The 16,798-nt window shown below is 40.1% G+C and overlaps 1 protein-coding gene across 5 annotated transcripts in view; it reads right to left on the bottom strand.

The window, feature by feature from the left end:
- LOC126094442 (importin-11) overlaps positions 1–16,798 on the bottom strand; it is a 185,403-nt gene that overhangs the window by 70,479 nt on the left and 98,126 nt on the right. For all 5 annotated transcript variants that reach the window (XM_049908813.1, XM_049908814.1, XM_049908811.1 and 2 more), the window contains exons 11-12: positions 10,980–11,312; positions 7,708–7,872 (exon numbers count right to left, since the gene is read on the bottom strand). In XM_049908813.1, the coding sequence (XP_049764770.1) occupies positions 7,708–7,872; positions 10,980–11,312 (498 nt within the window). The remainder of the gene's footprint in view (positions 1–7,707; positions 7,873–10,979; positions 11,313–16,798) is intronic.

The following is a 16,798-nucleotide window of genomic DNA, read 5'->3' as shown; positions in this document are numbered from 1 at the left end:
AAACCAAGCAGTCTAAATTGACCAGAACATATCATGTAATACATCTGTGGTCATGGGTATTATAAAAACTAAACGTAAAAATAGTCTGATTTACTGCATATCTGATTGGTTTGCACTGTTAATATTTAACATCATTTCATCTTCATTGATTTTATCCCCATTAATCCACACAGTTTATTTCAGTGCATTTAATTAATTGAAATATATCCCTTGTGGCAGGGTAAGCCACAATCCTCCACTGACTGTACTCTCATTGTACTATTTTTGTAACATACCCCATAGAAGTATCTGGTACTAGGGTTTGGAAATCTTTAGTGGAAACATAACTGATGATAAACGTTTGAGTCAGGCCCAGAGGTATACTCAGGGAGCCTAATGGTTAAGGTGACTGCATGCAATGGGTATGAAATCGAGGTTCGAGTCCCAGTCTCGTACAAATTTTTAACTGTTCCACTGCAAGTTCAGCGTATTTGAATGATTTGTACAAATACATTTCATGTTGTTGCATTTTCACTGATTTCATTTATTTATTCCATACACTATTTTCCATTAAGCCTATAACTAAACCAAGCTTCAACTAACTGTAAGGGATCCCTTCTCCAAACCTGTGTGAACATGTGTCCCTTGGTTAACACACTTAGGTCCTAAGATGTTTCTTGTTCAAATCTCAGTTGGTTCTGTTGTTCATGGGGAACTGCAGTACTAACAGTTTAAAGACAGTAGGAGCAGCAGCAGTGATTGTTGCTGACAACAGCCTCACTTGCAACTTGCTATCATGAGGTTTTTTCTAGAACGGATAATAGTGGCTTTTTAGCCTCTGCTTATTGTCTGGTTATGGGGCTCATTAAACTGGTTGTCCCCGAACTATAGGTAAACTTTCAGAAGTTAACTTGCCTCTTGAGTGTTCTGGTAGAAGACCCCCCCCCTACACACACACACACACACACACACACACACACACGCACAAAATTAAGTCAACCCAATACCCATTGGGGATGGAGGCAACGAGGATATATTTAGTAAGTAGATTTTTGATTCTGAATGTGGAAATGGTGCCTTCCTGCTAAACTATTTTATCACTCAGCAGTATCAAGTGGTTAAAAAATAATTTCAAATGTTAAAATGATAACATTATAGAAACATGTTTCAGTAAAAAGCTTCACTACTGCAAGACAAATATTACATCTGACACAACCATATTAATCAGGGATATTAATTACAACACGTCTGTGGAAATTAGTCATAAAATATTGTACTGTAGTTTCATCAGAAGGACCAATTTAATGCCTTTCATAAGATGACGTCTAGACATAACAAGCATGACATGAAGTTTACATATATATGACAAGATAAACTTCATGTATGTAAACAACCCATATTATCATATCGAACTGCCATCTTATTAAAAGTAGGAAATTTGTCACTTCTTATGACATTACATTTCAGTATTTCATGACTGACTCCCACAGAGCTACATTGTAATTAATGTTCATGATCAATAAGATTGTGTCACTTGCTATAGTGAAAAGTTTCACTCACAAGTGTTACAAAATATTTTTTTAAGCATCTGACACTGGTTAATAATAAAACAATTTAACAGGAAAGACAACATTTTTGCATTCAGAATCAAAAACCACTTAGTAAAAGTACCCTCCCTCATTGATCCCCACCCCTAGAAGGCATTTGCAGCAGTGTGTGTGTGTGTGTGTGTGTGTGTGTGTGTGTGTGGTGTGTGTGTGGGGGTGGGGGCCGCGATTGCACCTGTGGAGGTGGGCAGGTAAAGGGTGGGAGGGGGGGGGGGGGGGGAGAGGACAAACTTCCAATATGTGAAGTTTCTCTTGGTAGTGATTTTGAGTAACAAGAGTCGCATCCAGCTTGTGTGGCACAGAATAATGTTCTCCTAAATAGGTAGAAAACAGGCAGACGTCTTTTATAGATATTAATAATTTATTTATGCTAATGTGTACAGATTATGGACTGGCTGGAGGTTTAAAGTGATAGTTTTTCATGGTAGAGTAACAACACATACTCATATTTTCCTGCTGGTGGCACTAATTGCAAATATCAAGCATTCTTATAAGCTCCTAGAATTAAATTCTGCCACTCTCCTATTAAAATGATAGTCTCCCCTCTGGGCTAATGAGGGGTTACTGCTTAAAATACAATGAGAAACACTTGTTGAATTTATCACCAATCATCAGTACATCAACTGCCAAAACTACACCCAACTGCACCTGCTGAGTTACTGAAGATCAGTTTGGCATTTGATTAGAATGGGATATTGTGACAACACTGTTTCTCAAAAATCACTTTACATTGATTAAATGGCTAGGCATAATGTTGTAAACCAATATGAAATGGAACAACCTCGAAAGGGCATTAGTAGTGAAAACGAAGTGTCGATTTCTGTCTATTGTGAGAATTTCAGGAAAGTGCAGCTCGTCTATAAAGGAGACTGCATATACAACACTAGTGCAACCCATTCTTCAGTACTGCTCAAGTGCTTGGGTTCCCCTACCAGGTCCAATTAAAGGAAGACATTGAATCACTTCAACGCTAGCAGCTAGATTTGTTACTGGTAGTTTAGATTAAAACGTAAGTATTACAGAGATGATGTGTGAAATCAAACGAGAATTCTGGGAAAGAAGACAACATTCTTTTCATGAAACAATATTGTGAAAATTTAGAGAAAGTGCATTTGAAGCCGACTGCAGAACGATCCAGCTGCTGCCCGCATTCACTTTGTGTAAGGACTACGAAGGTAATATAAGGTAAGAGAAATTAGGGCTCGTATGGATGCATATAAATAGTCAATTTTCCCTCATTACTTGCGAGTAGAACAAGAAAGGAAGTGATTAGTAAGGGTAAAAGGCACCCTCCATAATGCACCATATGGTGGCCTGATGAGTACGTATGTAGATTCTTATTCTTCTCCTCCTTTTCAGCACTCATGGGCCCTGTAGAACACGTGCTGCATCAAACTTCTGCTTCCGTCTTCTTCTATCTCTTGCTGTCTCTCTTCACCCTGTGAGGAGTCCTAATGCTGCAATGTCCTACTCTAGTTATCTTTCCACCACGTGCGAGGTTGGCTCAATGCTCTTGATGGTTGGAGAGAGCCCTCGAATACCTTTTAGGAATTCTGTTGTTTTCCATTCTAGCCACATGCCAAGCCCATTGCAGTCTGCTACTTTTTAATTTCTGGATGACAGATTCACACTCTCCACATGCCATTCTCCAACACAGGTCCTCAGATTTTTCTCATCACTTTTCTTTCAAAAACATTGTTTTGCTCTGTCTTTCTTGGTAAGCGTCCTGCTTTCCAAACTATATAGTACTACTGGGCAGATGATAGTGTTATATATATGTTCATCTTAGTGGTGACTGACAAAGCTCTACTTTTTGAGTGGGCTGCATAAGGCATACAGACATCTTGACCTTGAGTTTATTCTCTTGTTTATGTCCAAGCATTATGATATTTTTACTGCTGAAGCGGAATCCAAAGTATTTAAATTGATGAACTTTTCTGAATCTAGAATGGTGGTCAATTTCATAGTGTGGATTTGGGTTTATGACTCTACCTATTTCCATATATTCTGTTTTTTCTTGGTTTGTCAAAAGTCCTATTTTGCTGGCACTGTGCCTGAAAAATCTGTATATGTCCTTCAGCTCCTCTTCTGTTCCACTGAGTAAAACTATATCAACTGCATATGCCAGGAGTTTTACTTCAAGAGTTCGAATTGGAGTCCATTGTACAGCTGTAAATCACTCCCTGGAGCCACTTTCTCTAATGTAAGGTTGAAGAAAACACATGAAAGAGCATCTCCCTGTCGTAGGGCTGTTTTGATTGGGCAGTTGCAGGATATGGATCCTCTGAACTTCACTCCTCCTTCTGAGCCACCCATGCACAGTTTTACTGGGTATCTAAATTCTCTTGCAGTGTTGTAGAGGCTACTTCTGTGGATGCTGTCATAGGCTCGCTGGAAAACAATGAACAGCCTGTGGATGGTTTCGTTTAAGTCCCAGTATTTCTCAAAGATCTGCCACAGAGTAAATAGATTATCATTTGTGGAACGGTCTGCTTGAAATACAGCCTGGTACTCTTGAAAAATGTTTTCTGTGTAAGGCTTAATTTTGTCGAGACTGATCATTGACAGAACTTTGTATGTTATGCTCAGCAAACTGATTCCCCTGTGATTTCCACAGTCCAGTTTGTTTCCTTTCTTGTGCATGGTGCGAATTATTGCAGTTTTCCAGTCTTCAGGTACTGTTTTCTAGATTATTGTGGAACAGTTATAAATTTCTTTGTGTAGTCTGTTTCCATCCTGTTTTAACATCTGTGCTGACATCTGGTCCTCGCCTGCAGTTTATTGTTTTTCAACTTTTGAATTGGTGTGAACCACTTCCTATTCTGTGATGCTGTATTCGTCAGTATTACTGCTGTTACTCTCGGTCATGGCATAGTTGAAGGTTATGTGAGGATCAGTGCAATTTAGCATTTCTGAGAAATACTCTTTCCATCTTGCTAGAATATCTTCAAACTGTGTTAGCATGTTTTGATTTTTATCTTTTATGAACATGTTTTCACTTTGATAACCTCTCTTATTGTTCTTTGTATACTGAAACAGCTTTGTTGAGTTTCTATTCCTGCTTTCCACTTCTATAGATTCCAAGAATCCTGTTAGGTATTTCCTCTTCTCTGCTTGTGGAGCTCTTGCTGTCTCTCTTTTCAATGTGTTGAAGGTCTCTCTCCTGTCTTCACTCTCCACATTTTGCAGCCACAGCATCCTGGTTTCTTTCCTCTTTCCCGCTGTTCTCTCGTTCTTTTCACTGAACCATTTCCATTTCTTCAGTTTCTTTTTCTTGCCCAATTTGTTCTTTCCCAAGCCTTCCCTATACTATTTTCCTCCACAACTTCTTGCAATGCTGTAAACCGGTTATTAATTTCAGTCACTGCCAACAGGGCAGGCAGAGCTCAAAGCCTGGGAAAGGCAGTCTCTCTAGGAAATGGTACTGCAAAATATTACTCAGCAAGCTTAGAAGCTGTGATGGCAGCCCCATCACCAGGCTTAACCTGCGCAGCACTCAAAGTGGCTTGGGTATTTTATACATGCTGGCTCACATTAATGATATGCCTCAGATAATGGATTTAAAGGAAACAGAACTAGGCTACGGTGCAGGAATTCACAAGATGGACACAACAAACGGGATTTCCCATTCGAGACATGGAACATTTGTAGTCTTAACAAACCAGCCGTGGCAGCGACTTTGATATCTGAATTAAAAATATACAACACAGACATCGTAGCTCTACAAGAAACTAGGCGGCTTGGAGAAGGGATAAACACGGAGAATGATTGTGTCATTTTTTATGGGGGAGATGAAAAACAGCATGAATCTGGTATCGGCTTTGTTGTCATGAACGAGATTGTTAATATGGTTAAAGAATCATTAACAAAAGAATGTCTTACACCACAATCAAACACCAGTGGTACAATACAACATTCATCGATGTTCAAGCACAGACTGAAGATACAACTGAGTACTAAACAGATGAGTACTATGAAGAATTAGATAGGGTAGTCGAAAGTGTTCCAACAAGAAACAAGAGACCTATTGTAGTAGATAGGTAAAGATGATTCTTCACCCCTACAACAGAAAAACATAGCAAGCATTCCACCACAAACTAAAATGGATTTAAAATGATCAACTTCACATTGTAAAAGAATTTGAGAATTTGCTCCATGATGTATGTAGATGAAGTACATAACTAATTTTGTTTGATCCTTCCATTACGCTAATGTTTGAGAAACACGAAAAACCCTGCATTATTCATTCAAGCCATTTGCTCCGCAGAATACAATAGGCACAGTTTGTTTAACAGTTTTTAGTCATGGGACATTGCAAGGAGTAGTGTTTGTAATAAAACTACATGACAAGCAGTAATGCACTGTAAATAGGACTAACAAGGAAAGGTCTGCAGCAGTGGGATAAACTTTTTGAAACAATCTACATGGTGACGCAAGTTAAGGGCTAAGTAATCAACTCTGCAGCCATTCACCCTGGCAGGCCCTCACTTGCGAGTAATTGATGGAAAAAAAAATTGGAATTTGCATGATACTGTATAACTTCAAAATTAGTAAGTATGTAAGGAATGGTACTGGCCTGACATGCAAAAGGTTATAGGTTCAAATCTTAACAGGTACAGTGAAATTGTTTATGTTTAAATCTTAATCAAAATGACTTGGATCAGTATTTTATGCAGTTAACTGGTTTACATACAATTTTTTGTTTGTTTTCCTCTGTCATGCCATTTCAATCAATGTATTAACTTCTCAATTGCTCATATTTTTTTCTTCCTATCATTCTTTTTCCACTTTGAATCTTTGTGCATGGGAAGTTAATTATTTTTGCTTATGTATTATAAAGGTTGAACACTTGAAAATGCCAATCAGTTGGTTAAAAAACAAAAGACTAAATATTTATATTGACTGTGTAGTAGTGCCAAGAATGCATTTCTTGTTACAAAATGTACATATTTTTGGATAGTAATTGTCAGGCAAACATTTAAAACACAAATTTTATTGCTCTATAGACAAAATAATGTGGATGATGATTTAAACGAAAGCAGGGATAGTAAGTAAAACAAAATTCAAGCAAAATGAGAAATAAAAATAATGAATGCAAAAACTTGGATGAAAATATAAGATGATAAAATGAAAAAAATTAAACGGAAGTTAATATATGACAATCATCGAAATCACAGGCACAAGGATTCCAAGTGGAAAAAAAGAGCAAACTAGGTATTACATATTACACCTAATATGGGGTAACAAAGAAGAGAAAAAAATTATATTTAAACCAAATAATTGAACAAAAATAATAATCAAAGTAATTTGGATAAAGACTTAAGACAAAAAAATTTCAAAGCATGTAACAAGGTTCAAACCAACAACCTTTTGCATGGGGATGTGCAGTATCTTAACACTGTGCAACTTGTCAGTATATTGTTACTAGTTTTAAAGTTACAGAGCAGCATGCAAAATTCCGAATTTTTTTTCATTTAGTACTTGCAAACGAGGGCCCACCAGGGTGAATGGCTGCAGGATGTGATTCATTGGACCTTAACCTACATCACTGTATACATTGTTTCAAAAAAGCTTCCCACCACTGGAGACCTCTCCTTGTCAGTATTTACAGGTGTAAGAATATATTTTCTTTGAAAGTACCTGGTACCATTGTAATCCAGCAAATATTTAGCTACTAATAATAGACAAACAACAGCTATACATTGAAACTGTGGCGGCAGCATCCTTTTTTCAAAGTAGAAGTGTTCTTTCCAAAAATTTAGACCTTGAGAATGTAAAGCTGTTTATTTAAGATCAAAGTTATTCTTGGTGAAAGCCTTAAGGTTTATTAATTTTTTGGTAGATGGTCAATTATGATGAAAAATTGTGTGGGCCTTAATTCATACCCACCACACAATATTATTGAGCATTTTTCTAAGACTATATTATCAATTTGTATTGCTCTGCACTCCTCTCTTTCAAATTACTTCCTCCTAGCAGTTTTGTGATACATTTTGCGAGCATCAAGTATTGTTATAACCATACAGGGTATTTTTGTGTGCCTACAGAACTATAAAATTTGTTACTGTATGGACATAGTATTTCAATACTGTCAAAAATTAGTTTTAGTTACAACTCTTACCTTCACTAGCTGCACAAGTGTAGACACAATGGCACAGCGCAGCATGTTATGATCAGCGGATTCTTCCCACAACAGCGGCAAATACTGCACTAAAGCACCAGCGTGAGGCCGGATGGAGAGACCAACACGCTCCACCATAAATGACAGGACATACAGAACGTGCATCTGCAACATTCACACATTAGTTTCTAGTATCACATTACAGTTAACATCCTATATTTTTTATATTTGCACCCATTCTTCCTCAGTTCTAGGTCGATAATTATTTGGCGCTGCCACAAGTTCCCCAAGTGAAATTCCCTAATTTCCAGAGAAGTTTTAGCATTTTTCCTTGACAAATTTTGAGACGTCAAGGGTAAGCACAGACATAAGTTGAAAAAAAAGAAGTAAGGACTTCTGTATTTCTCCCCTGTGTGAGCACAAATCTTAACTACTAACATCAACATCTTTTGTAATTAATTAACTGTTTTATATGGAGAAAGCAAGCCAAATGGTATGTGTGTTTAATGAAGACCACTGTTGTTGTTTTATTTCAATAAAATGAAACACATTTGTTGACAAAAGAACCCATTTCCTTGGAGTTGCAAGACAGATTTAAAATACCTTCACTGATTTAAGATATAACCTCAGAAAAAAAGTAGGCTTCTTGAGAGAAGTGTCTAAGGCAGGGAAAAGTTGTGTAAACCAACACTATAGGTGACCACCAATAAAATGTTAGTTTTACTATGTTCGTTATTGTCAGTTATTACCCACTGCGTTATGTCAATTATTTTACAGGTATTATGTGAGAAATATGAGAGTACATTACTTACAAACTGCCAATGACTGCCACAATTTTCTTCTTCCTGCTGACCATACTTTCTAACATATAAATTATTTTCGAGGTGCCAAAATGCACTAGAATAAATAAAATGTCTATAAAACACTGCACTGTATAATGTACTTGTGGTGAGACAGTTGCAATTCCTTAAATTGATCACCCTTGGCGTCTGGCCTGCCGAGGAGCACCGCAGTCTTGGGTTCTTGGATAAACCCTGAAAATATGCCACACATAAACAGACCTCGTTTGTGGCCAGATCAGAGAGACTAGATCTGATGAGCAGGGCCTGCACGTAAGTGGGAAATGACAGGCTTCAGATTGGCAGGCCCAATCCATTAGAGACACCCGCAGAAATGACCTATGGTTCTGGCCATTTGTGGAAGTCCACTCAAGTGGCCAGCTATCACAGACACCATATTGATGAAATGAGACTGCAGTGAACAATCCATGTAACAAATAACTTGTGCAAAAAATCTGCAAATCAATAATAATGGGACAGGTAGCAACTCACCGTACAGATTACCACTGAGCCACAGACAGGGGTGTGTGGGGCGGAGAGGGGTGAACGCTGCCACCACCACCACACCCCTCACTACTAAATTTTCAGCTATAGCTTCTGCCAGAAAACAAGAGAGCGCGTGCGCACACCCACCCATACACGCACGCGCAAACACCCCCTCCCCCCCCAACTTGTGCACAAATGACCTCTACCTGCAGCGCAGCATCAAAAACGAATCATTCCTAATGCCACCCTGCATCTCATCGAAGAAGTGGTGGCAGCACTGACTTCAAGCTGACGGGGGTGGTAGGAAGGGCAGAAGCAGTAAGAATGAGGGAGTAGGAAGCGGTGCATGTACTCAGCTGCGCCCAGCCAGTGACAATGCATAACATCTCAGTAAACAAACCATTTCATCTACTGTGAAAAAAGAGGGAGACAGTGACAAAAAAAAAAAAAAAAAAAAAAAAAAAAAAAAAAAAAAAAAAACAACACAGTTTTCCAGCGTTTTTTTTCCCCCAATTACCCTGATATTTCCCTGACATTTGAAATTCCCTAATATTCCCTGATTTCCAGAACTTGTGGCAACCCTGTTATTTGTCAATAATAATAAATATTTATTCTTCTCTACATGTGACATATTCTACTTAATAAACTACTAGATTGCTTTCATTAAATAATAATAAACAATACAGATGAATAACTACTAATATTTTGCAAAGTTCTGCAATTCAACTGAAGGGTGATGAGCTATAGTGTTTCAGTTACAGCACTTACTGAAAACTCTTCAAAAGAAATGTGATACTTTTTGACTGTGGTTACAACTGAGTCATAATGGTATAATTTTTATTCCTTGAATCAATGACAGTACTAACTATGCACTATCACATACTCAGCCCATTGTCCAATTTTTGTTTGGAAAGATATTCACTAATAGTGTGTTATCTACAACTAAAGATTGCACACTTTCATCACATATCCTTTCCCAGAGTGTTGACAAAAGAAGAACAACATGTGGTGCTTGTGTCTGTATATGTGTGGATGGATATGTGTGTGTGTGCGCGAGTGTATACCCGTCCTTTTTTCGCCATAAGGTAAGTCTTTCCGCTCCCGGGACTGGAATGACTCCTTACCCTCTCCCTTAAAACCCACATCCTTTCGTCTTTCCCTCTCCTTCCCTCTTTCCTGATGAGGCAACAGTTTGTTGCGAAAGCTTGAATTTTGTGTGCATGTTTGTGTTCGTTTGTGTGTCTGTCGACCTGCCAGCACTTTCATTTGGTAAGTCACATCATCTTTGTTTTATATATATATATATATATATATATATATATGGTTAAATCTTTCCCTTTTTATCTTCAAAAGAAGAAAACCATTTGTTTTCACATGTTGAATGATTTTCAGCAGACTTCTCTATTCTCTTGCCCTGATCCAACCATCTTCTCTGCCTTTTTTGTGGATGCGGTAATTCTCTCTCTTCACAACAATGGCACAGGGTAAGGCCTGTACAATTTAATGTTAACAATTTATATTGTCTGAGTGGAAATAAAGCAAGTTTCTAGTTGGATGGGAGGTTGTTAAAATTAAGTGTCAATTTCACACACTGACTGCTATGAGATCACCGCTAGTGCAGCAGAGCCACATGCTGAGGCCAATGGTCACCATATGGCAGTAAACGTGCTGGTCTTAATAATTTGTACCTGCTTATGCAATTATGAAAACTACAGGTATTAATTTTTAATTGGTGAAAGTATTTATATTACTCTGATTATTATTATATCATTCTCTCTCTCTCTCTCTCTCTCTCTCTCTCTCTCTCTCTCTCACACACACACACACACACACACACACACACACACACATACATACCAAATACATATGCTACTTCATATACAAATATGTTGCCATTCTAAAGTATCACAATTAATTACAATCAATCAACAAAACATGTTTGCTAACCTTTGTATCACACTCATGGACTTCTTTAAGCAATGCAAACAGTAGTGAAAAGGCTGGTTCAAGGAAAGGCAGGAACTGTTCAGAAATGAATTCAAAGTCATCTATGGCAAGCTTCAAAGTGTTGGAAGCAGCTAGCCTGACAGCTATGTCCTCCCCAGCTTGTAATAGTGGTAATGTGTTGGCATACAAAGCAGGCCGCAGTTCTGGTGATAGTTTCACACTCAGCCACTGACCAATCAACCATACCACTCGACGCCTAATGATACGATAGTTTCCATCACGTACTCCGAGCTCCTGCGTAAGTGTTGTTGAAAACCATTGGTCAAAGTTAACCTGAAAATAAGGTTCATTTATTATATTAGCACATGGCTTAGTTTATTAAGTATTAGAGGCAAGGAATGTAAATCTGATGAATTATTTGCACATTAATGTCACTCTACAACATTTTATTTCTATGTTACTTAAAATCACTGATAGCTGTTATCCCATAAGACATTATGTCTGTTTTTGCAAAATTTTATTTCTATGTGTATGTACGAGTACACAGACAACTAGATTCAAGTGTTGTGATTTCAAGGTACAACATTCTTGTGCCCATTTGTTGACAACTGGTGCAGCTGGATGTACTGTGTGGCAAAACAATGATACTGAGGTGGGTACACAGAGATCATCACAAAAAAAAAAAAAAAAAAAAAAAAAAAAAAAAAAAAAAAAAAAAAATATTTCAGCAATTACGTTTTGTAACCTAGAGAGGGGGTGGGAGGGAGGGAGGGAGAGAGGGAGAGAGGGAGGGAGGGAGAGGGAGGGAGGGAGGGACAGAGAGAACAAGACTTATCAGTCAGTAATTAAAAACATTAGTCAGCATCCCCCCACCCCCCTCCCCACACACACACACACACACACACACACACACACACACACACAGCACAAAAAACTCGACTAGTAAAGCAGCCTAATAAGTTGAAAAGGCTGTGACAGGAATGTGTTTTTAGCAGGCAGTGATTTTACCAATACCTTGGCCATGGTAATCATTTTTATAGCAGAACAATTTTCTTGATTATTTGCATGCTTTTTCCACTGAATCAAAGATCAGAGACAAGCTACCTCAGCTTTGGCACGAAGGAAAGATTCTTTGTGGATTTCAAAGGAACTTTGAGCCCATTGGCATCAAATAAATGGAAATTATAGAATATTCAACTACTGAGGGTGGGATTGGTGCATCAAAAAAGTTCAATGAACTGCATTACAAAGAAATGAAAACAGAAGATACAAACAAAATATCATTATTTACCTTCAAACTAATCTTCGTTAGCCACAATAAACGAAACAGGACAGAAGAAAGGACTACTGAAAGTTATAGGCCAAACAGAACTCACTGGACATTGATTAAATATGATATTCTTTTGCAAAACATTTCTGAAGGCCAGCCTGTAGGGAAGAAAATGAGGGGATGACTGACAACATGCTGTTTAACAAATATGATCAGTGTGATGGGAAGTTCTTCATGGATGGGAATGAAGAGGACTGCTGAGGATTGGAAGCTGTGGTGCAGAGACGAGGTTTAGCCTTTTGGAAGAAGATGGCAACAATAAACATTCAGTAATATTTAGAAAGCTACTGAATACAGACAGTAGTTTTTTTTTAATCAATAACAGAACTGATGTCACTCAGTTTAGATGGTTGTCAAAATTTGATACAAGAAGTTGTAAAGGTGATTGATGCTTGTTCTACTCCATATCACTGACACAACCTGGTTTCATCTTGTGTTGGTTTGCAGAAGACATGGATCTCAATAAGACATGTCAATGACAGCTCTAGCATTTCCACTATAAACATAATGGAAACAGCAGCAACTGCAATGAACTAGTAATAAAATATATGGAACAGTCTTGATCATTTTGTACAATCAAGACTGTTCTTTCTCCAGAATTTTATATTTTTATCAATTCAAGTAATAGATTTTCTAAAGGAATTTGTTATCATTGCGGATTTTTTCAAATAAAGTTTTTAGCATGGATAGGGACTGCAACTGCTGTGTTCGGATGCAGGCTGAGTTGGCATCCCTTCGCTCCCAGCTTCAGGCAGTGTTGGCTTCGGTCACACAGCTTGAGGCTGTTGCCAATGGGCATCACTGTGGGGGTCCGGATGGGGGTTTGTCGGGGACGGCCAGCTCGTCCCACGCATCCCCCGATCGGACTACGACTGTGGTTGCCCGGGATACTGCCCGCATTGAGGCTGATCCCTCACCTGTGGTAGAGTGGGAGGTCGTCTCAAGGTGTGGCAGGGGGCGAAAGACATTCCGGAGGGCTGAACGGAAGGCCTCTCCAGTTTGTCTGACGAACCGGTTTCAGGCTCTGTCTCAGGCTGATACTGATCTTCAGCCTGACATGGCTGCTTGTCCTGTTCCAGAGGTTGCCCCTCAGTCTGCAAGATCCGGGCAGTCGCAGAGGGTGGGCTTACTGGTAGTTGGGAGCTCCAACGTCAGGCGCGTAATGGGGCCCCTTAGGGATATGGCAGCAAGGGAGGGGAAGAAAACCAAAGTGCACTCCGTGTGCATACCGGGGGGAGTCATTCCAGATGTGGAAAGGGTCCTTCCGGATGCCATGAAGGGTACAGGGTGCACCCATCTGCAGGTGGTCGCTCATGTCGGCACCAATGATGTGTGTCGCTATGGATCGGAGGAAATCCTCTCTGGCTTCCGGCGGCTATCTGATTTGGTGAAGACTGCCAGTCTCGCTAGCGGGATGAAAGCAGAGCTCACCATCTGCAGCATCGTCGACAGGACTGACTGCGGACCTTTGGTACAGAGCCGAGTGGAGGGTCTGAATCAGAGGTTGAGACGGTTCTGCGACCATGTGGGCTGCAGATTCCTCGACTTGCGCCATAGGGTGGTGGGGTTTCGGGTTCCGCTGGATAGGTCAGGAGTCCACTACACGCAACAAGCGGCTACACGGGTAGCAGGGGTTGTGTGGCGTGGGCTGGGCGGTTTTTTAGGTTAGATGGCCTCGGGCAAGTGCAGAAAGGGCAACAGCCTCAACGGGTGCGGGGCAAAGTCAGGACATGCGGGGACCAAACAGCAATCGGTATTGTAATTGTAAACTGTCGAAGCTGCGTTGGTAAAGTACCGGAACTTCAAGCGCTGATAGAAAGCACCGAAGCTGAAATCGTTATAGGTACAGAAAGCTGGCTGAAGCCAGAGATAAATTCTGCCGAAATTTTTACAAAGGCACAGACGGTGTTTAGAAAGGATAGATTGCATGCAACCGGTGGCGGAGTGTTCGTCGCTGTTAGTAGTAGTTTATCCTGTAGTGAAGTAGAAGTGGATAGTTCCTGTGAATTATTATGGGTGGAGGTTACACTCAACAACCGAGAAAGGTTAATAATTGGCTCCTTTTACCGACCCCCCGACTCAGCAGCATTAGTGGCAGAACAACTGAGAGAAAATTTGGAATACATTTCACATAAATTTTCTCAGCATGTTATGGTCTTAGGTGGAGATTTCAATTTACCAGATATAGACTGGGACACTCAGATGTTTAGGACGGGTGGTAGGGACAGAGCATCGAGTGACATTATACTGAGTGCACTATCCGAAAATTACCTCGAGCAATTAAACAGAGAACCGACTCGTGGAGATAACATCTTGGACCTACTGATAACAAACAGACCCGAACTTTTCGACTCTGTAAGTGCAGAACAGGGAATCAGTGATCATAAGGCCGTTGCAGCATCCCTGAATATGGAAGTTAATAGGAATATAAAAAAAGGGAGGAAGGTTTATCTGTTTAGCAAGAGTAATAGAAGGCAGATTTCAGACTACCTAACAGATCAAAACGAAAATTTCTGTTCCGACACTGACAATGTTGAGTGTTTATGGAAAAAGTTCAAGGCAATCGTTAAATGCGTTTTAGACAGGTACGTGCCGAGCAAAACTGTGAGGGACGGGAAAAACCCACCGTGGTACAACAACAAAGTTAGGAAACTACTGCGAAAGCAAAGAGAGCTTCACTCCAAGTTTAAACGCAGCCAAAACCTCTCAGACAAACAGAAGCTAAACGATGTCAAAGTTAGCGTAAGGAGGGCTATGCGTGAAGCGTTCAGTGAATTCGAAAGTAAAATACTAGGTACCGACTTGACAGAAAATCCTAGGAAGTTCTGGTCTTACGTTAAATCAGTAAGTGGCTCGAAACATCATGTCCAGACACTCTGGGATGATGATGGCATTGAAACAGAGGATGACAAGCGTAAAGCTGAAATACTAAACACCTTTTTCCAAAGCTGTTTCACAGAGGAAGACCGCACTGCAGTTCCTTCTCTAAATCCTCGCACCAACGAAAAAATGGCTGACATTGAAATAAGTGTCCAAGGAATAGAAAAGCAACTGGAATCACTCAACAGAGGAAAGTCCACTGGACCTGACGGGATACCAATTCGATTCTACACAGAGTACGCGAAAGAACTTGCCCCCCTTCTAACAGCCGTGTACCGCAAGTCTCTAGAGGAACAGAAGGTTCCAAATGATTGGAAAAGAGCACAGGTAGTCCCAGTCTTCAAGAAGGGTCGTCGAGCAGATGCGCAAAACTATAGACCTATCTCTCTGACGTCGATCTGTTGTAGAATTTTAGAACATGTCTTTTGCTCGAGTATCATGTCGTTTTTGGAAACTCAGAATCTACTATGTAGGAATCAACATGGATTCCGGAAACAGCGATCGTGTGAAACCCAACTCGCATTATTTGTTCATGAAACCCAGAAAATATTAGATACAGGCTCCCAGGTAGATGCCATTTTCCTTGACTTCCGGAAGGCGTTCGATACAGTTCCGCACTGTCGTCTGATAAACAAAGTAAGAGCCTACGGAATATCAGACCAGCTGTGTGGCTGGATTGAAGAGTTTTTAGCAAACAGAACACAGCATGTTGTTCTCAATGGAGAGACATCTACAGACGTTAAAGTAACCTCTGGCGTGCCACAGGGGAGTGTTATGGGACCATTGCTTTTCACAATATATATAAATGACCTAGTAGATAGTGTCGGAAGTTCCATGCGGCTTTTCGCGGATGATGCTGTAGTATACAGAGAAGTTGCAGCATTAGAAAATTGTAGCGAAATGCAGGAAGATCTGCAGCGGATAGGCACTTGGTGCAGGGAGTGGCAACTGACCCTTAACATAGACAAATGTAATGTATTGCGAATACATAGAAAGAAGGATCCTTTATTGTATGATTATATGATAGCGGAACACACACTGGTAGCAGTTACTTCTGTAAAATATCTGGGAGTATGCGTGCGGAACGATTTGAAGTGGAATGATCATATAAAATTAATTGTTGGTAAGGCGGGTACCAGGTTGAGATTCATTGGGAGAGTCCTTAGAAAATGTAGTCCATCAACAAAGGAGGTGGCTTACAAAACACTCGTTCGACCTATACTTGAGTATTGCTCATCAGTGTGGGATCCGTACCAGATCGGGTTGACGGAGGAGATAGAGAAGATCCAAAGAAGAGCGGCGCGTTTCGTCACAGGGTTATTTGGTAACCGTGATAGCGTTACGGAGATGTTTAACAAACTCAAGTGGCAGACTCTGCAAGAGAGGCGCTCTGCATCGCGGTGTAGCTTGCTCGCCAGGTTTCGAGAGGGTGCGTTTCTGGATGAGGTATCGAATATATTGCTTCCCCCTACTTATACCTCCCGAGGAGATCACGAATGTAAAATTAGAGAGATTAGAGCGCGCACAGAGGCTTTCAGACAGTCGTTCTTCCCGCGAACCATACGCGACTGGAACAGGAAAGGGAGATAATGACAGTGGCACGTAAAGT

Source organism: Schistocerca cancellata, chromosome 8 (assembly GCF_023864275.1).
Source record: "Schistocerca cancellata isolate TAMUIC-IGC-003103 chromosome 8, iqSchCanc2.1, whole genome shotgun sequence".
Classification (NCBI taxonomy): Eukaryota; Metazoa; Arthropoda; class Insecta; order Orthoptera; family Acrididae; genus Schistocerca; species Schistocerca cancellata.
Note: the sequence above shows the minus strand (reverse complement) of the source record. Positions and strands in the feature narration are given on the sequence as shown.